Source organism: Protopterus annectens, chromosome 1.part1 (assembly GCF_019279795.1).
Source record: "Protopterus annectens isolate FY-2018-M chromosome 1.part1, PAN1.0, whole genome shotgun sequence".
NCBI lineage: Eukaryota > Metazoa > Chordata > Ceratodontiformes > Protopteridae > Protopterus > Protopterus annectens.
The window spans coordinates 1767261461-1767289149 of record NC_056726.1 but is presented as its reverse complement, the minus strand read 5'-3'; the positions used below and the strand labels follow the sequence as shown (position 1 = coordinate 1767289149).

The 27689-nt window shown below is 43.1% G+C and overlaps 1 protein-coding gene across 2 annotated transcripts in view; it reads left to right on the top strand.

The window, feature by feature from the left end:
- Positions 1-27689, top strand: part of TMEM222 (transmembrane protein 222) — a 293800-nt gene that overhangs the window by 51547 nt on the left and 214564 nt on the right. For both annotated transcript variants that reach the window (XM_044084400.1, XM_044084393.1), the window contains exons 2-3: positions 8214-8298; positions 22583-22614. In XM_044084400.1, coding sequence (XP_043940335.1) covers positions 8214-8298; positions 22583-22614 — 117 coding nt within the window. The remainder of the gene's footprint in view (positions 1-8213; positions 8299-22582; positions 22615-27689) is intronic.

Here is a 27689-nt window from a genome sequence, read left to right as displayed (position 1 = left end):
ACCGCATAAGGATTTCCATTCCCTCTGCATACCTTGTTTAGGCCCAGACCACGACGTCTCGGGCTGTAGCTTTTGTGCTACTTTCAATAAACGCACTATTAAGCATCGGGCGGAGTTCGCCCAACATTATTTTGGTAAAGCCTTTGATTATAAAATGTCATCGGAGACTCCGACTACCGTTTTGTCCAAAAAACGCAAGGACAAGGACCGACACGCGAGGTCCGCGGCCTCCACCGACACCACGCCAAAACTGGATACACGTGGTCCGGTCCTCAGTGAGACGCCTTTGCAGTCCCTGACTACCGATGACACTTTCTTGGCGGTGTCTTCTGAAACCGAGACCGCAGGTACCTCGGCCCTTACTCAGACTACAACCATCGAAGCCTCGGTGAGTGTTGAGCCTCCTAATGTGGACAGGTCCACTTCCACCCAAGGTGTCTTTAGACCCTCATCTTCCTTTTCCATTAAGGCCTTTACTAAGTCCAAATCAGCCATGCATCCCAAGAGGCCTGTTGCACAGGGCCCATCTCCAGGCCCCATGCCTAAAAAGCAGATGCTCAAAATGGCTGAGGATTTAATTACTCTAATCAGGGGTTCCCAACCCCCTCCAGACAAGAGACCCAGGGTGGAGGAAGATTCTTCCTCTTCTGAACACGGTTCCATTTTCTCAGAACATTCTGATGTAGAGGAACATTCGTACTCCCCTTATGAAGATTCTGATGCAGAACAGTCCATTCCTTCTGTATCTCCCCCCGAGAATTTCTCTTTTGGGGAAACCTTGCACACTTTGAGGGAACACTTCCATTGGGAAAGCCAAGACTTTTCTAATTCCAAGAAAAGGCTTAGGGAATTTCTTTTGTTACCTCAACACAGACCTCTGGCTATTCCTCCTGTCTTGGACATACTGGATGATGTCTACTCGGAGGCTTGTCTTAATCCGGATTCCCTGCCTCCTGCCCCTGTGAAACCTGATAGGTACTACAGAGTTCCTAACACTCACCAATTCCTTTTCAAAGGCCATAATGCTGACCCTGAAACCATTTCACAAGGCCCCAAGGGGATGAAGGCCTCTACTGCCAAGAATCCGCTACCTTCCGAAAGAGAATCTAGATCCTTAGAAAGGTGGGGAAAAAAGGTATACACCTCGGCCACCCTAGCCATGAGGGCCTTAAATTGTCAGTTCCATATGCTTAAATATCAGCAGTTTCTGTTATCACAATTAAGAAATAAAATGTCTCAGCCTGAACAACCAGATTTGAAGGAATTGCAGGATATGTTGCATAGTGCAGAACAAGTGGGTAAACACACCTTACAATGTGGCTATGATGCTTTAGAGGCCTCAAGTAGAGCTGCTGTTACAGGATCAGTCATTCGTAGACATGCTTGGCTTAGGGAACAAAGCTTACCTGATCATGTTAAAGCTAAACTGCTAGATGCTCCTTTACAAAAGGATGTACTATTTGGTACTAATGCTGAGGAGATACTACGGAAAATGGAAGAAAAAGCTAAATCTATGCAAACTGTCAAGGCTTTTCTACAGGTACAACCACCTCGTTTTAGCAGAAATTGGCCTTCTAAAAACTGGTCCTTTCCAGCTACTGACAAGCCCCAAAGAGGTAGATACAGGTGAACAAGGGGCAGAGGACAATCTCAGGGATCATATAGAGGCAGACAATGGCAATCTCCAGCACCAAGAGGTGGCGAAGACAATGCACAACAATACAGAAAACAAACCCAATGACTTCCCCCTTTCCCTGCCAAGCAAGTCTCAGCTGGCAGCACCCTTGGGAGGAAAGCTGGCATTATTTACAAGGAATTGGCATATTGTCACAACAGACAAATGGATCCTGGACGTTATAAGCAGAGGCTACAGATTTCATTTTCACACCCTTCCAAAAATGAGAGGCATGCCAAACCTGCCACACAATCAAAGGGCAGAGGCACAACTACAAATTTCAAAGCTCATAGACATGAAAGCTATTCAAGCGGTACCTGCTCACGAACAAGGTCAAGGTTTTTATTCCAGGCTATTTCTGGTACCAAGGAAAGGAACCGACTGGAGACCCATTTCGGACTTATCCATCCTAACCACATTTTTACTCGTACCAAAATTCAAGATGCTCACATTACAGCAGCTTCTTCCCATGCTGGGCAAGGAGTTTTGGCTGGTAACATTGGACCTCAAGGAGGCATACCTGCATGTCCCAATCAGACAAAGCTGCAGAAGATACCTCAGATTTCTTGCAGGTTCAATCCACTATTAATTCTCTGCATTGCCCTTTGGCTTATCTACTGCACCCAGAGTATTCACGAAATGCCTGGCATCAGTAATTGCCTACTGCAGACTTCAAGGGATACAAATTTACCCTTATTTGGATGACTGCCTGATCCAAGCGGACAGCAAGCACACACTTCTGGAACATCTGGCTTATGCAACACGGCTACTGAATTCTCTGGGCTACACAATCAACAAAGAGAAATCCAGGCTAACACCATCTCAGAAAATAACTTTCCTGGGTGCCAACTTGGACAAAAACACCCAGATGGCCTATCTTATGCCAGAAAAACAGGGGCAACTAACTCAGTACTTCAAGATACTAGCAAATTGTACCATGCTTACTGCAAGGAAAATCCTGCAGGCTCTGGGATTCATGGCATCTTGCATTCTTTTAATCCCATGTGCAAAGTTGCATATGAGGAAACTTCAGTGGTATCTAAAAAACCTATGGTCTCAACACAGCCACAGTTTGGAAACAGTAATACCAATAATTCCATGTTTGCAAAAGGAATTTCTATGGTGGGCCCAAGCATGTCAAGCAAACACAGGTCTCCCATTCTACAAGCCTCAAGCAAATCAAGTCATCACAACAGACGCTTCAGACTACGCCTGGGGGGCGCACATGACTGGCAGGTGCATTCAGGGCAAATGGTCCCAAAAGGAAAAGCACCTTCACATCAATCAAAAAGAAATGCTAGCAGTGATAAATGCAATAACAGCATTCAAGGACCTCCTACATCCAGGACAATTATTGATAAGAACAGACAACACCACAGTAATGTGGTACATAAACAAACAAGGAGGAACACATTCATACCCCATGTGCAGACTAGCCATGACACTTTGGAACTTGGCTCTGGAATGGCACATCGAGCTTCAAGCACAGTACTTGCCAGGTCTAGAAAACACGCCGGCAGACAATCTAAGCAGAAATATGACGGATCCACACGAATGGAAGTTGCATCCTCAAGTGTTTACAAGGATAATCCAAGCGTGGGGGAGGCCAGACATAGATCTCTTCGTCTCACACATGAATCCTCAATTGGAAAAGTTTTGTTCAAGGACCTTTCATCCAAAGGCCTGGAGAGTGGACGCCCTTTCATTCCGTTGGACAGCATGGACAGTTTACGCTTTCCCACCTCTGCCTCTCCTGTCCAAGGTGCTCTTGAAAGCAAGAGCAGACAGACCGAAGATGATACTGATTGCTCCAGACTGGCCAAGACAGCACTGGTACCCACTCCTGAGGAGCCTAACACATACTCCTCCATGGCCCCTACCTCTAATGCCTCTTCTGCTGACTCAGCACAGCTACAAAACTCTTTACAATCAGCTGAAAACCCTCAATCTCGCTGCATGGAAAATTCCTTAGCACCACAACAGACCCTACTCCCCAAAGAGGTACAGGATGTCATTTTGGAGGCCAGAAGGCCATCTACTAGAAAGGCTTACTCCACAAAGTGGAAACGGTTTTGCTCTTGGAATGAGAAAAAAGGCCAGGACCCTAGAAAACTGAATTTGCCTCAGGTGTTACAGTATCTAGCTGAGCTGCTGAACAGTGGGCTTTCATTTTCCTCCATAAAAATCCATGCCTCCGCCATTTCTGCAGAATTCAACACGGATCCACCTTTGTTCTCTCTTCCACTCTTAAGACAGTTTCTCAGAGGGGCTAAGAATATAAGACCACCAAGGAAACAACCAGTGTCAGCCTGGGATCTTAATTGCATTCTAGAAAAATTAACATTGCCTCCCTTTGAACCAACTGCCTCAACAGATTTGCAATATTTGTCCTGGAAAACAGCTTTCCTTCTGGCCATAACCTCAGCTCGTAGGGTTTCAGAACTACAAGCCCTCATGGCTGTGCAGCCCTTTCTCATCTTCCATCAGGACAGGGTTACCCTTCGAACCAACCCGTCATTTATGCCTAAAGTGGTATCCAGGGTAGCTTTAAATCAAGTCATGCACTTACCTACCTTTTACCCCAATCCTCAAAACAAAGGGGAAAGGCTGCTACACTCCTTAGACATCCATAGGCAGCTATGTTATTATTTGGACAGAACAAAACCTTTCAGGAAATCAGAACAACTTTTTGTGTCCTATGCTGTAGGAGCTCAAGGGAAGCCTATTACCAAACAGACAATTTCAAAATGGATAGGCCACTGCATTCATTTTTGTTACTCCTATCATGGAAAATCTGTCCCTACAAGCATCAGATCCCACTCCACCAGGGCCACAGCCACCTCTGCAGCCTTCCTTAGAGGAGTTCCTTCCAAAGATATTTTAGAGGCTGCCACTTGGAGTTCTGTGCATACTTTCACAAAACACTACCACCTGCCTTTATGTTCCAAATCTAGAGCAGGCTTTGCCACTGCTGTGTTGCAGGGCATTCTGGCTCATCCCAGTTCCACCTAGTGCCTACCAACATAAACAGGGCTTACGGATGAATGGGCTTATAACACAGCATACTCAAAGCCTGTGGAATAAATTGCTACTACAGGGCAAGCAAAGTACTACTTTGGCTACCTTTTAGTTTAGTCCTGAGTGCTAATACAGATGCAGTACAGGGTTATCCCATACAGCCTTATTGGATTTAGGAGATAAGCAGTATTAAGTGCTTGACAATTTTGTCTCCTGAAAGGTGTGTTGTGGTCCCCCTGATTATGTGCCTAGTATTATTCCTTTATTTCTGTATTGATGTATGGGAAATAAGATTCTTTGCCTTCATAAGAATATACAAATAATAAGGGAGGTGGCTTAAGAATTGAGGATTTGAGGGTGGAAGCAAGTTGACACCTCAGGCTTGAATGTGTTGCAACTAACTGTGGTAATATGTATCAGTGAATGACTACTTGCAATGGACAGAAAAGCAGGAGAAGCGAGACCAGTTAGAAAGCTGGGCTAACCCTGGGAATCAGAGTATACAGTAAAATATTTGCAGCTAAAAAGAATGGGAGAGACAATATTATGGGCAGAAATGTGAGAGGCTGTAAGGCACACAGAAAAGAGATACAGAATCCAGAGTGGCTGCCTTTAGAACCATTGCCTACAATGTTGTGTATCATCCACCATGTCACAGGTTGGTCTGCCAACAGTTAACGTACTGTCACCTCCATGGGAAGGACATTGTCAACCATTACCATATGGACACAGACAACATACAGGAGTAGTTAACTGTGCTCCCCTCACATGGAGTCAGTAGGAATGCATAGAGTGCCAGTCCTGTCCCAGTGGACATGAAGGCTCAACATCTGACATGGGACATGTTAGGAGTTTCATAGGTGTCAGCTCTGAGAATCCTACACCATTTCTTTGATGCGATGCTGCAGATGTGGAGGAGCATATTTGGTTTCACAGATGGCAAAGGAGAGAACCATCACTATGTGGGATCACTATGTGGGCATTCTGTGATGTAGCTCATCTACGGAGGTCAACAGTTCCGTATTTGACACATACAAAACAAAAAAACCAAATCACAACTGTTCATGTGTGGTGCTTAAAAAATTCAATTCATCACACATTGCTAGCCACTGAGTCCTGGATATATTATTCCTATGGACACTGATAGGAGGGCAGTTATAATGATGTCCACTGTTGTGTGATGCAGGGTATGACCATAGACGAAACAGTTGGTAACAGATCTCAGCACACTGTTCTGATCTTTGGTTGTTGGCCTGGCTTAAAATGGCTCTTTAGGGCAGTTAGCCCAGTATTCATGTATCAACCTAGTAGTACAGGTGTGTCACAGGTTACTAACATGATGTTACTTGCAAAGATTAAAGCAGAGGAAATTCCAGGCATGGATCCAGTGTAGGAGATCAACCATCAAAATGGTGACATCTCAGCGGAGGTGGGGAATTCCTGGTAGTCCTATCCAGGAAGAAAAGAGTACTTGACACTGGCTTGGATGTGGAAGCTGGGCTGGTGACAACTGCCCAGCGTCTGTATGGGATGCACCAGGTTAGTAGTAGCATGATCCATTACTGTTTTGCAGTGACCCACTAACATGAAGGAGTTGTTCAGTAGAACACACATGTATACGATCTCCAGGTGCATCAGGGTTGTAAATTGCAGAAGGTATTTATGTGCCCATACATACACAGATTTTATGTGTTGGGAGTGACAAGTATGCTCCAGCATTGCTACAGGTATATTATCGTTATGCTTTCATGGGTTCTACTTGTGGAAGGTTCAACACATCAACTCTGCAGTAAACAAATGATGATAAACAGGTAAATAAACTGAGGTCCTTAACTGAGGACCTTTATGATGCCTAACTAGCCTGATCTGCAAGGCTACAGAATGCATTATCATGGACGTTCTAAACAAGGAGATTGGCAACCTCCAAACACTTGACCCCACACAGTTTTGATTTTGTTAAAGGGAGATCATGCCTGTTAAACCTGGTCAGCTTCTTCGAAACAGTCATCAAAGCCATGGATGAGGAGAAGACGGTGCACACCGCCTACCTTGACCTACCCAAAGCCTTTGACACTATTCCCCACTCGGGCATAATAGATAAACTCTCCCAGCTAGGCATCAACCCATATGTTACCAGATGGGTAGCTAACTGGCTCACTGATAGAACCCACTCAGTCAAAGTAGGGGAAGCCACCTCTAGTAGTAGACCCGTAATGAGCAGTGTACCCCAAGCATCGGTCTTGGGGCCTGTACTGTTTGGAATATATTTTTCTGAGGTGCAAGCCAAAGCCAGTGGTCTGTGGCTGGCCAAGTTTGCAGATGACTGCAAGCTGGGTGCTGTTTTAAATTACCCTAGTGATGTGAACATCCTCCAAGAGGGCCTTACCCAAACTAATAACTGGTGCCAGAAGTATGACCTCAAACTGAATGCCAAAAAATGCATCATTATCCCCTGTGGGGAAAATGTCATCCCCACTAATTATCACATTAATAACAATGTGCTAAGCATGCAATCAGTTGTGAGATTTGGGCACCCAGGTTGATAGCAACCTGACTTTTGACCACCACATTGCCTCCGTTATATTGAAGGCTTTCTCCATGGCCCACCTCATAAATAAGGGTATTTCATCCAGGAACAAGGAGGTCATAACATCCCTGTACTCTTCCCTTATCAGACTCATTATTGAGTGCAATGCCCCCTTCGGCATGTACCTTGCCAAGCACATGCAGCAGTTGGGGAGACCACGGAGGTTCCTGACCAGGAAAATCCAGGGTCTCAAACACCTGTCCTATACAGATAGGCTAAAAGCCCTGTCCCTCTACTCAGTCTCATACAGACTGCTCAGACGTGACCTGTGTTTGGCATGCAAGGCCATTTCAGACCCAGTCTTGATGGAGTTGCTGCATATCCTTAAGACAAACTTCACTCATGCAACCCACACATAAGGCCTTAACCTAGTCTGTGACATTAAAAGAACTTGTTGGCGGGATAGATTTGTGTCCCAGAGACTCCCAAATCTGTGGACTAGACTCCCTCTCCATGTCAAGCAGAGTACCTCTCTAGCCCTCTTTAAGAGGAACCTGGACAACTGGATGAGAAACAGAAAATACACCCCTGGGATTCCACGTGTCCCTGCTGGACAGGGGAAACAGGTGCTGACTTTGAGGGAACATGGTGAAATTGTTGGCTAGGATTATAAAGGCCTCCGGGCCAATAGCCTAGTATTATCCTATGAACATATATAGGCATCCCTTAGCTCAACCATGAGAATGTAATCTGTGGAGATTAAAATGTTTTAAAAAACACATGAGAGGTTACGTGGTGGAAGTACTTGGTGTTATACGCATTAAAGTGGGCCCTTATCATCTTATGGAATAGTGATTGTTTACGTATTTTTTATATTCGTTGTACTTATTTGATTTATTTGAGCTGAATATGAGCATAGTTTAAGTCAAGCTATGAAAATGAATGATTGATGATTATCTAAAGTATGCTGTGTTATTTTTGTTTACGTTGTAGTTGGCTGTTCCCAATTATTGGACACATGGGAATCTGCACGTCAAGTGGTGTTATTCGTGACTTTGCTGGGCCATACTTTGTTTCAGTAAGTGCACCAGGAAAATAAAAATATCGATTAGTGCAACAGAGTCACTATTAAAACCTGTGTTTCAGATGTTGTCTGTAAACTAGGTATTTTTTATTAATGATTTTATTTTGCCTCCTCACTTGTTCACTAAATAAAAAAAAAAAAAACAGTAATTGTTGAGATATATTGAATGGTTTGCTTCATCTTGGAAAATTTGTTTTTGTAGTGTAGCTGATTAAAGACCAGCTGTTAATTTGATTAGAATTGACAGTTTCTGCATAAAATTGGTAAATATGTAGACGTGACAAGTTGCCCATTCTATGTCTGCTGTTAAGCTTAGTGTTTCTCAGTTAACAGTGTATGTATGCATGCGCGGTAATAATATCATTTAAGATCCTGCTTGCTGGTGTTGTGGTTGAGTTTATTGCTTCCACCAGTAGTTGTTTAGCACCTTTTTTCAGAAGATCCCCTGCTCAAGAATGCATGTACCTGGTCTTGGCACTCATCATATCACACACACTTACTTCATAAGCTTAGCTTGCAGATGAACTCACTATCTCTCTTTGGCTCTTTCACATTTTGAATGCCAATCCTAACTTATCAGTTAATGTTCTGTGTTTGATGCTAGATGCAAGACCACAGGATCCATGTGACATCAGGTTACACGTGAAGATTCACACCAGCATTGACTGCATGTTCTCTGGGAGGAGCATAATACTAGATACTGCCATAAGTCCCAGATGTTAAACCTACCGTTTGATGCCAGAAAGAGAAGCTTCTGGTTTGTCTTCCTGTCTGATGGGTGGTTTGAAAACCTCTCATTTGAGGACTAACGAGATCATCTATCACACAGTCACTGGCATCGGCCATATGATTACAGTGGCTGAAGCTTAGAGGATATGTTGCAGTTTAGCCCTCTTGGAGTCCATTCATTTACTGAAATAACCTTCTAGAGCCTGCAAATGCTGAGGTTATCCTTGACTAGTGAAGAATAATGTCTGCAATAGCTCTGCATGTCAGTGGAGGATCATGGGCTTGGAAGATGTATGTCCATGGCTACCAGCTTGGAGGACACATTTTGGGTGTTGGTGGGCCCAACCCCCAACTGATTGGCTCAAGGCTAACTGGCACGATTCCTGTGATTTTAACTTTTGAGATACCCAGTTAAGGTTCAGGGTACTTGAGGTATATGTCCCCACTTGTAGTTCTTCCCCTCTTGCCCATCAAGGCCCACTGCTGCTTTCAGAGGATGAGAAGCCACTGGGTCATCTTGCACAAGACCAACACATCAAGCTAATGTTTATCTGTTGTAAGATTGAGTCATTGTGGGATAATACTCTAAGGGAATGTGATCTCATGCCAGTCCTGAGCATGGTGCAGGCCTCTCACCAACATGACCTGCCTTTCATGAGTATGCTGTGGCCTGTGGGTTAATGTCTCTCAATAGCTAGTGCATGTCAATTCTATACTGACCCTTGTATGCGACCCTGCATGCTCCCACACCTGATGACAGTTGGGGAAATGGGATTTCTTGCTTCTTAGGCTACTGTGAAGAATCATAAGACGTGGAGGCCATTGTCTGTGAGATGGATAGGGACTGTAAAATCCCTCAGACCATTATTTTCTTATAACCCATGATGTTATGTTGCCTCGCCTCATCGAGTTTGCGCTTTGTCTATGAGCTCAGGTCTCAGGTATTAAAGCAGGTCAGTGGTATTAAAGGCAGGTTTTTTTTTTAGGAAATACAGCACTTAGTTATATAGGTAGTGGATTATTTATAGTGTACCCTTTATCCAGTTTCCCTACCCTTATCCCATGTGGTTTTTCTTTCCTTTTCCCCTTCGGCCCCTTGGGGCCCTCATCCGTGTAGTGGTGTTTATGTCTTTTTAGGGACCCATTACTAAAACCTTTGTCTTTAGTTAGTATTGTCTTTGTCTTATCTTGTAATCCCTTTGTGTGGTGTGTGTGTAAATTATTCTTCTGCTTTACACTATCTCTCATGAAAATGTAAGTCAGGCTAAAGGTTGTGAGGCGTCCAAGAAGTGTGACTGAAATTGCACAAGAGAAAATGTCTCTGACAGGAAAGGACCTTTGACTATATTGTAACAGGTTTGTGTGGAGACTCTCTGGCTGTATGCCATGGCTTCACTCAGAAAGAAAAGAACAAACTCATTCAAGGGTTTGCTCAAGCCTGAAAGGTTCCCCTAACTGCTTCAAAGAAAACCCAGCCAGGCTACAAGAGGCCCGACTCTGGTGATAAGTGGGGGGCCCTGGGCTTACATGGCCATCGGGACCGCTGCTCCGTGAGGAGCGATAGACAGTTTTGACTACAGTTTCTGTGATTCCCTCGGCTCTCCTTGAGTCGGCTGAAGACAGCCTTGGAGAGTTCTCAGTCAGACCACTCATCAACATCTAGAGCCTCTTCACTGCCCATCTGCCTCCACGTTCGGCTCCAAGCGTCTCCAGATGCTGTCTGTGACACTCTACACCGATCTCCCGGCTCGCCAGTCTCGAGGCCTGGGTGAGTTGGTTCAGTGGGGGAAGCCGGTAGTGGAGCTACAAGTCCGAGGAGGAGGCCCAAATGCTTCAGAGCCGACTTCCTATTCCTGCCTCTACCTATCCCTCTAAATCAGCCTCCTCTGACTCTCGGCTCTCGACCGGGCCTCTGCCACCGTGTCCCTACATGTGGCCAATGCTCCATCCTTCAGCTCCTCATTTCTTCTTTGAGGAATCTCGGTCCGCCTCTTTCCTCGTTCTCTGCCGTGTGAGTGGCGTCGGTTCGAGGGTCCTCCCCCTCGTCTCCCTTGTCCGACCCCTTTCGGCCGGACCCTTTTGGCTACCCCTCTCCCTCCGACATCGGACTGGACTGATCTGTCAGTGCTCCGAGGACTCGAGCCTGGACTCTCTGGGGACCCGGGGCTCTGCCTGGTCATGGAGTGCATTGAGGTCATCTCGCGGGGATGGTGGGTGCCTCTTCCAGCTCGCAGTGGTGCCCGTGAGAACCCCTCGTCTTCTCTCTCTCTCATCCCGCCTACTCTCTCTCATCCCTCCTCTGAAATTCCTGTGGGGCTTTCTCATCTCTTTCATCCTCTTCGAGGCCTCTCCTGAGGAGCCCCTGTGGGAGAGAGAAATAAGAGAGGAAACACCCTGACTCACCTGAGTCTGTCTCTAACACAGATCTCTCTCTGATTCCTGAGGGTTCTGACCTTCCTGAAGATGTCTCCCTTTGCAGACATTCTAGAATCATAAGCAGGCCCTTTGGCTATAAGCCATAAGGATGCAGGTATTGTATCTTAGGCGTTTGGCTCGCCTTCTCCCTCCTGGGTGTCCCCCTTGACCCCCTCATGCAGGGATGGTAGTGGTCAAAGCCCTCCCCTGGATGGACTCAGACTCAGGCACCCCCAGGAGACCTTCCCTTCTTACTGTAGCACACCCACTGACCCTTTTGGACTGACCAAGTTAGTTACTGTGCCATGCTACCGTGTAGCTGTCTCCACCCAGAAGGAACTAATCTCAGTTGTGTGCCTGTCTGCCCCTAACAGGAATCTAGGTCTATGTCTAGATGCGAGGGAAGCGGATGTTTTTTTTCACAAGACCTTTTGTGGACTTAAGCTGAACTACTTGTTTGTGCCGCCTTAGACCTTTTTGATCAAGGAAGCATCAAGATGTTGAAGGATCTGTTGAAGGAGGTTTTCAAGACAAGCCCCAGCGCCCAGCTGACTACCAGCTGACCCTTCTTTCTGAATCATCCTCCCTCCTCTCATATCGCGGCTGATGGGTGAGAGTATGGAGCGAAAGGGGAGTCAAGATGGACAGGTGTAGCCTTGCTGCGACAGACTATGAGGACTCGCGGAGGACACGACCCTTTAAACTTTCACTAGTATTTCCCCCGCGCCTTTGGATCATTTCCAAGGTCCTCGGAAGAAACCTTGACGTCTCTTTGTCTACGACGATGGCAACTCTCTCTGCCGTCGAGGTCTCCGCTCTACTCCTTCTAGACCTTACCCCAAAACTGGGAAAAAATGAAAAACCCTGGTTCTAAAGGGAAATCCTTGAGAACACCCTCAAGCCACAAAGTCGTGGGAGTTCCCAGAGAGCAGAGGAGAACAATAAAGAGGAGCGTGCAAACCTAGAGGGCACGGGGGGGGCCAGAAGAAAGGGCAACAGGAAAGAAACTTTTCCGATAAGCCCGAGAAGCCTCCCTGAGACAACTGTCGACCAGCCACCTTGAAGGAGGCAGTCAGGGAAGGTAATCAAGCCTGGCAGAAGCCTAACTGGTACACTCAACTCAAATTAGGTCTAGTCCATCATTTCGACTTTCCGTCCTCCATTCCCCTTCGTTTAGATGTTCCCTTCCAGAAATTCCACCCCTTGCAGCCAATCTCCTTCAAAGGATCTTGCAAAAGTGGAATGCAAAAGTTTGCAATCAAAAAGTTTCAAACCAGTTTGCATCTCCAAGCAAGGATCGGTTCCAACTCCGGGTTCCAAAAACATTCTTTTGATCTCTACTGGGGAGACAATTTGGATCTCAGTATCTTGAACAAAAATGGTCGCGAGCAAGCCATGGATGGTCAATCCGGATAGGAAAACCCCTGAAACTTTGGATGCCCTATAGTGCTCAGGAAACCTTCAGTGATAGGGAGCTTCCAGAAAATTCCAGACGATTTCCAGAGTTCCTCAAAACTTTAAGGCTGAGGGGGTCCAGGCTATCATTTTTTTCATTCAGGGGCCACCTTCCCCTGTCTCACACCACTGCCCCGGGTATTGACCAAATGCATGGCAGTGGCTTCTCCTGAGCGTCAAAGGATTCAGGTGTTTATCTGACTGAATGACTGGCTCCCAACAGCTTCCACCTTTCTCCATTTCTACTGGCCACTTTTGTCACCTTTCGCACAAAGTCATTAAATTGCATTAAAATAAATTTTGTCGCTTCTGTCGTAATAAGCCCAATTTATAGGCTACATTCATGAACACAGTCAACATGTCAGTCAACTTGTATGTCAACTGAGAGAAACAGATCGAGAGAATAGTAGACATACACAAACTGCAGCAGTCAAAGCCAGGTTGGGAAACAGAGCTGCTGCCAGGATAGTTCTACAGATTCCTCTACTTCCATTAGCCAGGATCTCCTTCCATTAGCTTCTTTCCACATATCTCTCCTTCAATGGATGCTCTTCACACCAATGGTCATACACAATAACCATTATTGCACCAATTCAATTAAAATGCAAAATCTTCATCTTCGGTGGTCTTCCCTCACTCCTCCTTTCTTCTCCTCTTGTTCCTTCCTTCCTTTGGGACTCCCCAACGTGGACGCAGCGGGCATCCCTGGGGGCATTGGGGGGCATTGGCAGAGCAGGGCTGTCAGCATGCAGCAACCAAGGCCGCAGATGATAGCAGCACATAAATGTTCTAGATGCTTTTAATGAAGACTTGCGTCCCAAGCCCTTCAAGACTCTCTTCACGTGGGAGCAACAGACGGACAATATGTCTGTAGTGCGGTATCACATCAACAACAAAGAGAAGGTGAACCAGGTCCATCCCTATGTCGGGCCACTCAGACTGCAATTGGGCGCATGATAGCAACGCGACATTCACAATGCTTGTCATCATCTCAATCAAGTTGAGCAGAGCTTATAGGCAGAGCTGTTCATCAAGCCTCACTCACGGTCTCTCTCTTGAAAGACTTGGGAGGTACCTGGCCAGCCTCAGCATGGGCTCATGATCTTTTGCTACTCCCCAAACTGCCAAGTGCAGCCCACCCATTTCACCCTATTCCCGCCCCCAGGCCAGCCCAGCCAGGGCGGCCCTAGGCCAGCCCCAAGGCCAGCCCCCTTCTTTAGACTCATTTCCCACTTCCTCCTACTCTTCTCTCAAGTGCAAGCTATCGCTATCACCAGAAGGCCTCATTGCTCCTGCTCCTTGGCCTCTTACTGTTTGGTTCCAGTTCTGCATCTTTCTGCATCAATCTCAGTTGGAGAACCTTGGCATCTGACCTTGTTTTTGATCCGTAGTCAGGGTCCAGTTACATCACTCCTGGTTCCTCTCTCTGAACCTGCTTTGGTTCCTCCAGTTCCAACCTCTTAGCTAGGTCCTCTCTTATCTCACTCTGTTAGATATCTTCCCATAGCTCCCATAAATCTTCCTTGAAAGATTTATCTGAGTAAATGGAGGAACGCGTTTTGTTGGGCTCAAGGGAAGGGACTTAAGATCTCAATTGCTCTCATCCTTATATTTTCTTTTTTTTCTAAGCTGATCTCTTTCCTCTCATTCAACTCTCATAGGCACTCTTACAGCTATATCTAACTTTCATGTGGGCATTTCAGAGTCTGCCATAATGTCATGCAAGCTTTGCAAAAGCTTTTTTGACCTTTTTTCTACTTTTTCTCAGACCTCCTATATAAACTCTCCCTCTTCGCCCAGGACCTTAATTTAGTTCCCAGTTCCCTCCTCAACAACCTGCAGCTCTGTTCTTTATTTTCTTTAAATTTGCTATCTCTCTTTCTGGTAGCTATTATAGAAGTTACTTCAGAGAAGAAGAACTTCAGAACTTCAGGCACTGGCTGTGCGACCACCATATCACACAAAGACAGGGTACCACGTATAACCAACCCGGCCCCTTTACCTGCTCCTAACTCTCTGCTTGCTTCTTAAATAAATCAAAGCATCTTCTGTGTTGTTTTTCAGAATATTCTAATAGGTCTGAACATTACAAAATTACATTGGCGTTCATCAGGTACCAAGGTAGTTAAGATTACTATAACCATAACAATTCACAAAAATCTGAATCTGACCTTGTCTTTGTCTCTGGAAGAGAAGGTTGTTGCTGTTTGCTGTTCCAAGGTATCATTAATCTAGTGGCTCTTGTCTCTAATTTCCATTGTCTAAAGCACTCAAAGACAAAGCAACAAACCTAAAGCCTATTCCACCAGAGCTTCCCAGCTACTTCTACAGCCTGCCTACCCACTTGCCTATTGGCCACCCATTTACTTCCATTCCTGCTTGGGCTACTACTCACTTTCATTTCATCACATAAGGATTTTTGATTTCAGGCATAGAGAGCTCTTGGTTCCACTGTTCTCAAGAGTCTGTTCCGTTAGGCCACCGGGACAAGGTGCTAAGGGACGGTCCCCACATCAGCAAGAAGAATGAACACTAAGATGGACAAGACTAACTGAGAACTCAGACTTATGTTCTTACCATCCATGTTAATGTCTCATGTCTTCTTTTTCTTAAGGCCTTTGCACCACCCATTTATCTCCTGGACAGACAGACAAGCCAGAGGAGTTTGATTGTTGTGCCTCACCTCTAACCACCTCTGCTATGGTATGCTGCCTGCTGTGTGCATTTTCAGATCAGGTCTTTTTTCTTTCACCTTTCTCTTTCCCTTTGGTATAGAGGTTTGGTCCTTTCAGTTTTTTCCTGTTAGCTAGCTGCTTCAGGCCTAGGAGCAGCGAGATCTGAGGTAATTAGCATAGCATTATGGGATGGGCCTCCTGCCCGTGGGGAAACCAACCAGAAGTTTTAGAGGAAGAGTGAGCCGAGGACGAGTCGGCTCCCCCCCCCAAGAAAGAAAGAAGAGAGAAAGACAACTAACATGGAACGTTATGGTAAGAACATAACTTCTATTTTTGATGATAACATGAGGTATATTAGGTCAAACAGAGACTGACCTTGTGCTCTTATACCTATCCCACTCCCCCAAAGTGCTTTGCTATATATCTGGGGAAGAAGACATAGAAACCCTGGATTGTCATATCTGTGGAGTCACTTTTCAAGGATAGTGTCTTGATGCACTCTGACTCTATTCTGGTAGCCTCTAAGAAGGCAAACACCCTTTATAAGCCCTTAACTCACTGGGCATCTTAAAGCCAATGACATTGTAATCTTTTGGACTCAGTATAGGTCTCTAGGATTAGAGCATTCTGGTACTGTGCCAGTGGACAAGGTGTATAATGCTTTGCATAGGTATGGTAAGAGATATTCTGTGCCACATTGGAACTGAGGACTTTTACTTATTTATCTTACCTATCCAGGTTCTAGTTCTCTCTGGTGGTTCATGCACTGGAAAAACATGAAGACTTCCTTAAGTCTGGGCTTAAACATTTAACAGGGTTTGAATTAAATCTTTAAGGTCATCATCCGTGCTGCCAACTGTAGTTTTGATTGTATGAGTAGTGCATCTTGGGCCACAGTCTCAGGTGTGTGCAGAATAGCATGACTGAGGTTTTCCTCCCTTATGGAATTCAGTTAGTATCCTTTTTTTAGTCCATCTTGGGATGTCATTTTACTGACCCAGCCTCCTGTGCCTAATGTCCACACAGAGTCTGCCAGCTTTTTCTTGCACCCCTTCCCCCAGGCTTGTTCTGATATTGCTGAGGCTGGTTGTGGATCCTATGGGTATCCTGGGGGCTCGGCTGCCACCACTTCCATCCTGATGGGTTTCTTTATATGCTCTACACACTTCCCTACCAAGCCTTCCACTGTCATTGCTTATGTTCAAGGACATCTCCTCTCTTTAAACCTCACCTCCCTAAGGGAATATCAGCAACTAACACCCTCCAACCAGAAATGGGCACACCCATCCTTCTCTGCTGTTCCGTCAGGTGCCCAAGCTGCTAACTGAACTTGGGTCGACTGGGTTATAATTAGGGTTTTCTCTCTGTGCCACCAGAGCAGCCAGTCCATATCCATACTGGATCAGTTCAGGAAGGAAAAATGATTTTTCTCCAGGGGTCCCAGTGCTCAATGACATCCTGAACAAGAAGGTGGTAGTCCCTACTTTTGAGGGCCTTTATAATCCCATTCATCTGTATCTTCCTCTTCAAATCCTAGCCAACTCTAAACAGGAAGAAGCATCCTCACCACTTGGGAATAGCTCTGCAGCATCATGTGGTCTTACTTCCTTCAGTGATAGCTTAGTCTTTCAAGAAGATAACTCTGCTGGCCTTGCTGCAACAGATCCAACTTTTGTCTGGGGTTACACATAGGGTCTGGTCAACAAGATAGTTGTTTTTGGGAACCATCAAGAAGGACTAGTGGTTTCTAGATGTGCTTTTTGTCATGAGCATCTAGATCTCACTGATCCTCCCCCATCAGTTGTGGACAGGCCTAGACTGTACTGCTGTAAGATGCCATAGGCAATAAACCACATTTGGGGTAGAGTTAAAAATGTTTTGTTGCCACCTCTTCCTCGTCCCAATGAAGGATGAGAAGTTTCTGTCCCATTCCAGGTCTTTTTCTGTATGTCCACATTTGCTAAGAAGATGTCCAACTTCATTAACCTTTAGGACTGGTACAGCAAACATTAGGACCACATTTGGCATATAACACTTTTTATGGTTGCAAGGTTTCTTCACCCTTCCCATTATATAACACACATCTTTCACTCTTAAGTTCTTCTTTGCCAGTGTCCAGTTCAAGTGGAAGAAATTATCCTAGTCTGCCTTTTCTTAGATATTTGGCAATTTGTAAGTGACTTTAACTACCATGCGTGGGAAAATTATTTTTGTTTTATCCTGTACTTTCTCATTTGTGAGCTTATTGAAAACTTTGCATTTTCTTGTCAAAGTTTATTTTATTTTTCTTGCATGGCTAGCCCCTGGCCCTTGACACTCCTCTTACAGTGTTCACTCTGCTTTTCAGTAAATGCGCCTGTCATTAAGCAGTTCCATCTGCCTGACAGACAAATCTAGTGTTTATATTGCATATGAAAATTAAACAATGTTTCTCATTGTCAGATTTTCCATGAGTTTAATGAAGTGATGAGATGAAAGCAGAGAAGGGAATCCAGACATTTTTAGTACCACAGGTTTTTAATGCTTTTCAGGATGAGCAACATCCCAATCAGCCTTTGGGCTGTACTCCTTGTCTTCCTTTCCTTCTTCCAAAACTATTTCTTTTTAATAGAAATTTAAAAACTTCTTTGAAAAAACAAATGCATTCAAGACTCTGCTCCGTAACTGTGGCCATCCCATGTAGACCAAGTCCTTCTCTCTGTCTCTCTCTCTCTCTCTCTTCTGCTCATCAAGTATGGCCAAAATTAGTAATTGGAAATGCCATGCATCTGAGGATTTGATTATCCTCTTTATTGTGCTGCCCAAGTCTGTTGTTCCTTCTGCTTCAATTCAGGCTTTCTGTCCATTCCTGAGAGCTAAAAGTCCTAGACTGCTTAAGCTGTTTTCAGTTTGCACACCTGTTGACTGTGATAAATTAGTTGATCCTGCCCACTGCATAGAAGCTAGGCAGTCCAATATTTGTACTCCTTTTCCCTCAGATTTGGGGTGCTGGTAATCTCGTTTAATTTTTGTTAAGGTGCTGCCTTCTGTGCCACACTGGTTTCCCTTGCACCAATGGCCCCATTGCTTGTCCCAGCATTCATTATGCCAGTTCTGTCACTGTCTAGATTAATGCTGCCCCCCAATATCTGCCTCACCTCAAACCCATTTTTTTTATGCTGTACTGTCCGGTATCAGCTATGCTAGTACCACTTTATTTTGTTCTTGTGGCTGTTTTCTCAGCAGTAGCATTCGTGGCATCAGTGGCCTCTGAGTCTGGCCCTCCAACAATGGGACTGTGAATCCCCATGTACTCCATTTCTTTGATGTTCTTCAGTCCTTTCTAATATCCAAGACCACTTAAAATCACCAGGAAATCTAGGTCATTATGCACAAAAATCAAGGACCCTGATTCTTGAACTGTAAAACTCCAAGCTAAACAAGAAGCTCAGTAATATGGGGGAGTTTCAAGTTGCAGCCACTGCCTCTTTAGATCAAGAGGGGTGATTTAGCATCTTATAAGGATACTTGTGACTAGATGAGATACATGAATGAGAATGAGGTTGATGGGAGGCTTTTCTCTGAGGCACTGTGGTATGGATGTTTCCAACTTGCTGAGTCCAACATGTGCCACCCAGCCACACATAATCTGCTGTATCACTTACCATATCTTTTATCCATTCTTGATGCCTATATAGCAATAGTTCTAAGGCTATACCTTACTTTTCAGAATCTTTAATCTGCTGCTCTCCATCTTTCCCTTTCTACTGCAAAACTGCAGTACCGTATTGTTCACACATTCACTATTATCCCATGTCATCATTTGTATTGTTTGGCTTGCATACCTAATACTAGTTATATAGATGTTAGATTTTATCTATGTTATTGTATTACCTGGTCTGTAATGTGTTCTGTACCATTGCTGCTTGATTTCTGTGTTTTGATTCTGTAGCTTTATCATGTTGTTTGTTTTTGGAGCTTTTCTCCCTGGGCCTCTACTGAAAACGGGCTCACCCTGGCCCAGTAGACCTCCCGGTAAACAAATAAATACCTCTAATCTCACTATATTTACCTGTCTACTCTAAAAGAATGACTGTTCCCTAGTTAAGTTACTTACTACCGCAAAACAAGATGATGTGGGTGAGTGGTCCTTGTCAGATCCAAGACAGAATGCAGAATGCTGAGAGCAAACTCCTACTGCTATCCAAATATTATTTTTTGGCTTACAGAATGACATCATAGACATCTGGTTATCTGTTTCCCATGCTATCACCAACACTAGAAACTGATAGGATTTTAGCAACTATGCATTACCATACACACAGAGTTTGCTCAGATCTCCTGGAAGTAATAAAACCATAAAACCATTTCACTCTTCCTACAGGAGCTAACAACTATTCTGTAGCACAGACATTGCCTCTCTGTCTCCATTAAAAACTGTGGGATAACATCTTTATAGCTTGACCCATAAAGTAATTTAATTTCAAGAATATTTTGCATGGTCAGGTGGATTAAGATTAACTGCTTCACTTCAAGTGCATGCATTAACTGCTTCACTTCCAGTGCATGCTGTTACAATGTATACATTTAAACAGTTACGATAGTAGATGTACATTTCTTTTCCTTTCAGCAGGGCACTCTGTTGATATATTTTAACAGAAGCAAACATCACAGATACATTTTCAGCATAAGCATCTGTACAAATCAGTTTGATATACAAATGACATATAATTATTTACAAAATTCCAGCTAGCTGTGCTGGTATGTGTTACAAATTCACTGCCCTGTTTCTTCTGGCATGGCTGGCAGTACCGCCTATCGTCACAATCACCATAGACAACAGACTCGTATTCGACCAACACATACATATTGCTATTAAAAAATTTCATTTCAAACTATAGACACAACTTCTTTATAGGTCCAAACACCAAAAGGACACTAGCAAATACCTGTCTGATTCCCTCTCTACTCTACGGTGCTCCCATTTTTTACTAACCTACACAAAATCCTTCTATGTGGCACACCTCATCACAAAAGGTTTCTCATCCAGAAAAAAGGAGGTCACTGTTCCTCTCTATTCATCCTCATTTGACCTATACAACGCCCCTTTTGGTTTGTATCTCACAAGACATTTACAGCAATGGGAAAGGCCACAGAAATACCTCACAAAGAGGACCACTGGCCTCAGACAGATTCCCTATGCAGACCATCTCAAAAAACTCCAGCTCTACTCTGTCACATATCGCCTACTCAGAGGTGATCTCTGCCTAACATACAAAGCCATGTCAAACCCAGAGCTGTTGGACATGCTACACTTAAAGAAATCCCAATTCCTACAAGCCACATGCCCCAGGGACCTAAACTTTGTCAGCACAATAAACAAAACATGCTGGAGGGATAGGTTCCTGTCCCAGAGTCTCCCTATACTCTGGAACAGACTGCCCAGTCATGTCAAGCAGAGCACCTCATTAGCCCTGTTTAAGAAAACTTTTGACGATTGGATGGGAAATAGGAAATTCACTCCTGGGATCACTTCTCTGGCTCTGCACAACAGGGGCACAGGAAAGTACTTTTTGGGGGTGGTGAAAACCAGGGAATCTTTATGGCTAGGCTTGTATAGGCCCTAGGGCCGATAGCCTAGTACCTACCTATGACATTCAAAACCAAACATCAGTCTTATTATTACAAAATTACTAAATTTGTTACAGGCTTATCATACTGCCCCCACCCACTGCAATGCTCTGAAAGAGCTAAACTGTCTTGAATTCCCCCACTATCTTGACTACCTACAACTTTCAGTTGCACAAACACTAATATACAAACCTGATAGCTGTCCTGCCTTAAAATCTATTCTGCATACCTACATTCCCACCAAAAATCTCAGTTCTGCTGACAAACAGTTTGTAAACTTACACAAACCAAGAAAAGAGCCAGCCAGTATTTGTACTCCTAGGCCATAGCTAAGCTGTGGAACAATTTACCAAATAATATTATCCAGTATGTTGTTTGTCTTTCGGCTTTTTCCCGGTAAGGGGTCGCCACAGCAGAATTCCAGTCCGCTAATGATTGGCAGTAGATTTTTATGAAACGCCGAGGTGCCAGCTCAACGCCCAACCTTCAATGAAGGCACGCCCATTTACGCATGCATGTCTTTCGAACATTACCCAACCGTGGGGAGGACATGCAGACTCCACACAGAAGGCACTCCCAAGCCAAGCCAAGAATTGAACGGGAGAACCTCTTGCTGTGAGGTAACAACGCTACCTCCATACCACCATGACAGATTACACAAAAAAACTACTTATTCAACTCTTGGAGCTGCCTGTGCCCTACAACCATCCAACATCTAACCCCCACCTTCCTATTTTTCTTTGTCTCTCATCTCATCTTTCTCTCTACCCTCCTAATCCTTCTACTAACTTTAATTAATTTTTCTCCCCTCATATTTTTCCCTGTCTCTCTACATCCCCTTCCCACTAATTCTTAATTTCTTAATGTAGTACATCTTACAATCTCCCTAACAACTTCTCTTTACATTTAAACATCATTTTTACTTCTACTACTTTCACTTGCAATAAGATTAACTCTTCCTTTCTAGAACCATCAAATGTTTGTTTTTTTATGTCTATAATCCAACCTATTATTTACATTTTGTAAAACTATATTTTATTTGATGTTAATTTTTCTCTATCCAAAATGTTAATTAATATGTACTTTTTTTACCTCCTATTTTTCCTCATGCATCTATCCAGTGCTGTTTATAATTTGATGTTATATGGTTACTGTTATTGTCAATTTTTTTAATCTCTCTTAGAACTTTTCTCTCTGGGCCTCCGCTGAAAATGGGTTTCTGACCCTGTCACACTTTCCCGTTCACCAAATGTCAAATAAATAAATAAATATAGTAACTGAACAATAGATAATGGCATGATTTTTACAATTTGAAAGCCTGTCTTTAATGCTTAATAGATAAACTAGTATTTTTAATACATATATTTATTTTTACATTATTTCTGTTTTCACAGGAAGATGACATGGCCTTTGGAAAACCAGTAAAGTAAGTACTCTACTTGACTTGTAGATAGCAAAAGTATGATTAAAATTTGCAACATTTGCAAAGCCTGAACTGTCCACCATGTTACCAAAGGGATGCCTCATAGTTTCATAGGTTTCATACTGCCCAGGCTGATCATGTTTTCAGTAGTGTACTTTGAAGGGCATCTCAGTTACTTTTAATACATTAGATTAAAATATATTACTTATGAATTCCATATTGACCTTTCATTAAAGAGACACAAGCCTGACTTCATCTTGTCATGACTGGTTAAATTTCCCTGTAGTTTAAGTATCTAAGAGTGATGGATGTTATCTTTTTATATTGTGTTTATGCACACACATTTCAACTTTACTTGGTGTTAAAGGCTTTTTTTCATCCAGAGTAAATGACTAAATTGAGCTTCCAGGTGGATCAGTCTATCAGTAAGCCATTACTTTTTGGTTTACCCATTTTCATTTTATTATGCAGATTCTATTTTAGCCTTTTTCCCCTGTAAGAAATGAATGCTAGTTTGCTGTCTGTAAAGGTTCAGATACAGGTGGTGTGAGGCTGCCATGTGCAGCTAGTATTTTCACATATACTCTTCAGTCTTATGACCATCTGAGTATCACCTGGTCCTTCAGTTTCATGTCCTACAGCTTTTGCTACATAGTGGCTTATTTATATCTTAGTTTGACATAATTTGACAAAATGTATAATTGAAAGTGATGGAAAATATTCTAGACATAGCAGGTGCACTACAGTAGACAACCTGTTCCAATGTTACCACACACAGTGCTTGTTTTGTTTCGGGCCTGAACATTAAATTAGACTCTTGTGAAACCATAGCAAGGTTAGATAGTTAACACATTTTAATTATGCTATGATGAAGTACTTAAAGCTTTTGAAAGGCATTTGGAGGTAAAGGAGAGTTCCATACGTAAACAACTGGTGACAGTAGAATGAGAAAAACAGAAGGATCAAACAAGGCTGAAAAGGTAAAGAAATCTAAGGAGCTGATATTGCAAATCCAGTATAAGCACAAGCCCTGTTTTAGTTCAACAAAACAGTGTTATGTCCATGTTGGCTAAAAGGGTGCAACTAAAATTAATTTTGTTCTTTCTTCCTCATGAGAAACAGAAATTGTTAGCTGGTTGTAGATGTACCCAAGGAGCAATCTCTAACACCTGTGATTCAGTTTAAATATAAAAACAGCACTTTCATCTGTATTTTCATAAGTGACATCAAGAATCTTACTGCAAAGCACTTTCATCTGTAACTTCATTAGAGCCATCTAGAATCCAACTGTAAGTGCAATCGGGATGTGGCAGATTGCATATCTCTCAACTTGCAGGCAGTGAAAATGGGAACAAAGGCCCTTGAAAAGTAGGAATGTGTGGCTAAATATCAGAATATCTAATTAGCAGAATATTTGTATATCAAATAGCAAATAACCTTCCTGCTTCCAGTAGAAATATGGGCTAATATTCAGAAACATGTTTAGGAAACAGAGTAACAAAAATGATGAAAAAATAAGTGCATTAACAAAGGGACTGTATAAAATCTGTAGTTTAACAAACTGTATTGCAAAATTCTACAACACAAGATAATTTATTTTTGTGTAAGAAAATAGGGAAATGTCAAAGGTGTAGTCTTGAAATTATTGTTGCCACTAGTACATTGGTCATTTACTTTGTTTTTCTGTGTGATAAACAGCATCAAAAATTACATACGATGAGGGGGGAATTCAGATAATTATGTGAATGTGTAAATCATCCAGAAAATAGGAACATTCCTCCCAAACAGAGACAGTTGAGAGTTCTGGCAGATTGCACTAGCATAATAGTGGATAAGCGTAAGGCAGTCATAATAAAGAATGGAGCAGTGGTGCAGCGGTTGCATTATCGCCTCACAGCAAGAGGTTCTCTGGTTTGATTCTCGGCTGGAGTGTCTTTTTTGTGGAGTCTGCATGTCCTCCATGGGTTCTTGTGGGTTTCCTCTGGGTGCTCTAGTTTCCTCCCAAGTTTCAAAGACATATGTTTGGGATGTTTCTCCCTGGGCCTCTGCTGAAAATTGACTTTGTTCCAAGTCGGACTTTCCCGGTAAATAATTAATAGATAAATAAAAAAGAAGGTGGTATTCATCTTTATTTCTCATCCTGATTTTGACTATAGACTTGTTTGTTTGCATATATTTTAATATTGGGCCAATAAACTACTCTGCAGCAGCAGAGACCTTAATTGTTTTCCCCATCCTGAAGCAACCTGCATCTGCCTTTTATGATGAAAATGCAAGTTTTTACTGTTGCCAGCAAGGGAGTTTCAGGGCGAAAGTAAATGAAAAAGAAGTTCCTTTTTCCTGTAAAGAAGATGCTGTGTCCATTGGAAGATTGTGACTCTAACTCTCACCAGGTCCAGACTAAGGCCATGAGGATACATTTCTAAAGTACTCTGCTCCCCTTAAGGTTTCACATTTGCTGAGACAGACTATTCAGAAGAGTATTTTAACTGGCTATCACTAGACACCTTTTCTGTTAGAAAAAAGGTACAAGAAGGTGAAGCATTTTCTAGAATCAAATTGGATGATTCATCTAAATCTTAGATATTCCACAGTGTTATGAATATCTGTAGCCAAGCACCCAGAAAAATGTATGTGCTCTATAGAACACTTATAGAAAGACGGGATATTTAGTCATAAGTCCGAGATGGGATCTTTAGTCATAAGTCCGAACTGTTAGTATTTTTTTATACAACTAATAAGACTTATTTCTGTGTATTACATTTTAATAACTTACTAACACAAGGTTGTGTACCATGTTGATGGAGGATATCCTCTGTAATTTTGATTTATAAGAATGATGGCAGATAATGGCGTACAGTTACTAACTATGTGAGTTTAACTTCTGTTTTGGCAAATGTTTGTGAAATGTGTTTTGCATAATCCTACTCGATTAAATGGATACAAAAATGTTGTTGTGTATTTCGGCTTTTCCTGGTTAGGGGTCGCCATAGCGGAACTCCGGTCCGCTAATGATTGGCAATGGATTTTTACATGCCGAGTTGCCAGCCCTGATGCACAACCTTCAACGAAGGTAAGCCCATTCACGCATGTCTCCTCACAGAAGATGCTGTAGCTGAGAATCGAATGGGACAACATCTTGCTGTGAGGCGACAATGCTACTGCAGCACCACCAATGGATACAACAATATGGTGTTATATCTCAGCATGGCTGGATTTTCTACATTGACAAAGCTGATTGAATTTTATAATACTGTAAGTTTTTTTTATTATTTAGTATGGTACTGAAGGCCTTTATCCAATCCAAATACACAACGACGGCCAATCCAATATCATTAGTAAGCTTTGGGAATATATTAGTGCAGTGGTGAGAAGGAAGAACATAATACAGTTGTGTAAGCCCTACTGACCCGTAACAGGAGATGTTCGAATTTCTTCACTGCTGTAGTAGCTACACCCACTCACCATTCCCCTTTGTAGATAGTTGAGGTGGGACAAACCTCCTTTTTAATGGATGTTATTGTTGTTGTTTGGATAGTTTTTATGGTGATTATTGATTGCTGCTTATTGTCTCAGGTTGAGTCTATTTTCTTTTCTTGAGGCAGTAAAATCCTGAAGATTTATCTTATTTATTTATTAACAAGGCAGGATTTTTTATCCAGGCTTTTCCTTTGTACCAAGAAAGAAAAATCATGGAGACCTATTTCTAGACTTGTCCACACTGAACACATACCTCATTGTTCCAAAATTCAAAATGCTGACCTTGCAGAAGACACCTCAGATTTCTTGCAGGATCAGAGCATTATCAATTCTCAGCATGATTTGGAAAATGTCATACAAACTGTTGCAAGCCTTGGGATACACAGTCAACATGCAAAGTCAAAAGACTAGTACCATCCCAAAGGATAACATTCTTGGGTGCAGAACTAGATACATCAACTCAGATGGCTTTTCTCACAACTGTGGTTGCTGGATAGTACCTGTTAGCTTCCCACACAATCACAAAAGAATATTAATGCACACAAGCCCACACCCACCTACTTTGGAGTGGAGGACCTTTCCTTCAGCTGGAAAAACCTGACAGCATATGTGCATTTCCACCCTTCCCTTGATGTACAAAGTGCGTGAGAGGGAGAGGAGTTAGAGTTTGGCAAGCTGGCCAATTGCTGTATCTGTAGCAGGGCACTACTCATAGGCTACTGCAGCACTGAAAAATTTAAACATCTGCTGTTATGGTTAAGTAGGACTTGCACAACTGTACTGTCTACTTGGACTGTGGTGAGGTTTACATCTGTTATTCTTCAAGAAATTATTTGGCTGCTTTCCTTCCATACTTAAATGCTTCTCAAGGAAAGGTTAATGCTCAGAACAAACCTGTCTTTTATGTCAAAACTTGCTGCTTTCTTCAGTATTGATCAGTCTATAGGCGTACCCATTTTCTTTCCTTCTCCGAGGCAACAGTTAGAGAAGTGTAGATGTGTTTGCTAAGAAAGTGAAAGTCTTCTCAGTTGCACGGATGTCTGCAGTTAGTTCTTCTTTTATATGGACACAATTTTTTTTCTGTAGGTACGATCATTTGTTTGTTGTCCCATTCGATTCTCAGCTAGAGCATCTTCTGTGTGGAGGCATACGTGAATGGGGCATGCGTCAGGGCTGGTAACCCAGTACGTAAAAATCCACTACCAATTATTAGCGGACCGGAGTTCCGCTGTGGCGACCCCTAACCGGGAAAAGCCGAAAGACACAAACAAACATCAAGTACAAATTTGGAAAGAAAGGTTTTTAACGCACTCTTTGCAGATGGTTAGTTAATTGTTTTGAATTTTGCCATATACAGTGTGAAAGCCTTTTTGTTTGCATCTCTTTAAGAGGTTATTCTTTAGGGCTGTGGCTGCCTTTACTACTTTTTTCCTGTCGTAACACTGATAGCCTAGTACCTACCTATGAACCTATCTGCCCGAAGGCATTTATAAGCCTAGCCAGAATGTGTTGTCTTTCGCCGCCCCCTTAGATTAGTTCCCTGTGCCTCTGTCCAGCAGAGCCACTGAAGTGATCCCCGGGGTAAACTTTCTGTTTCC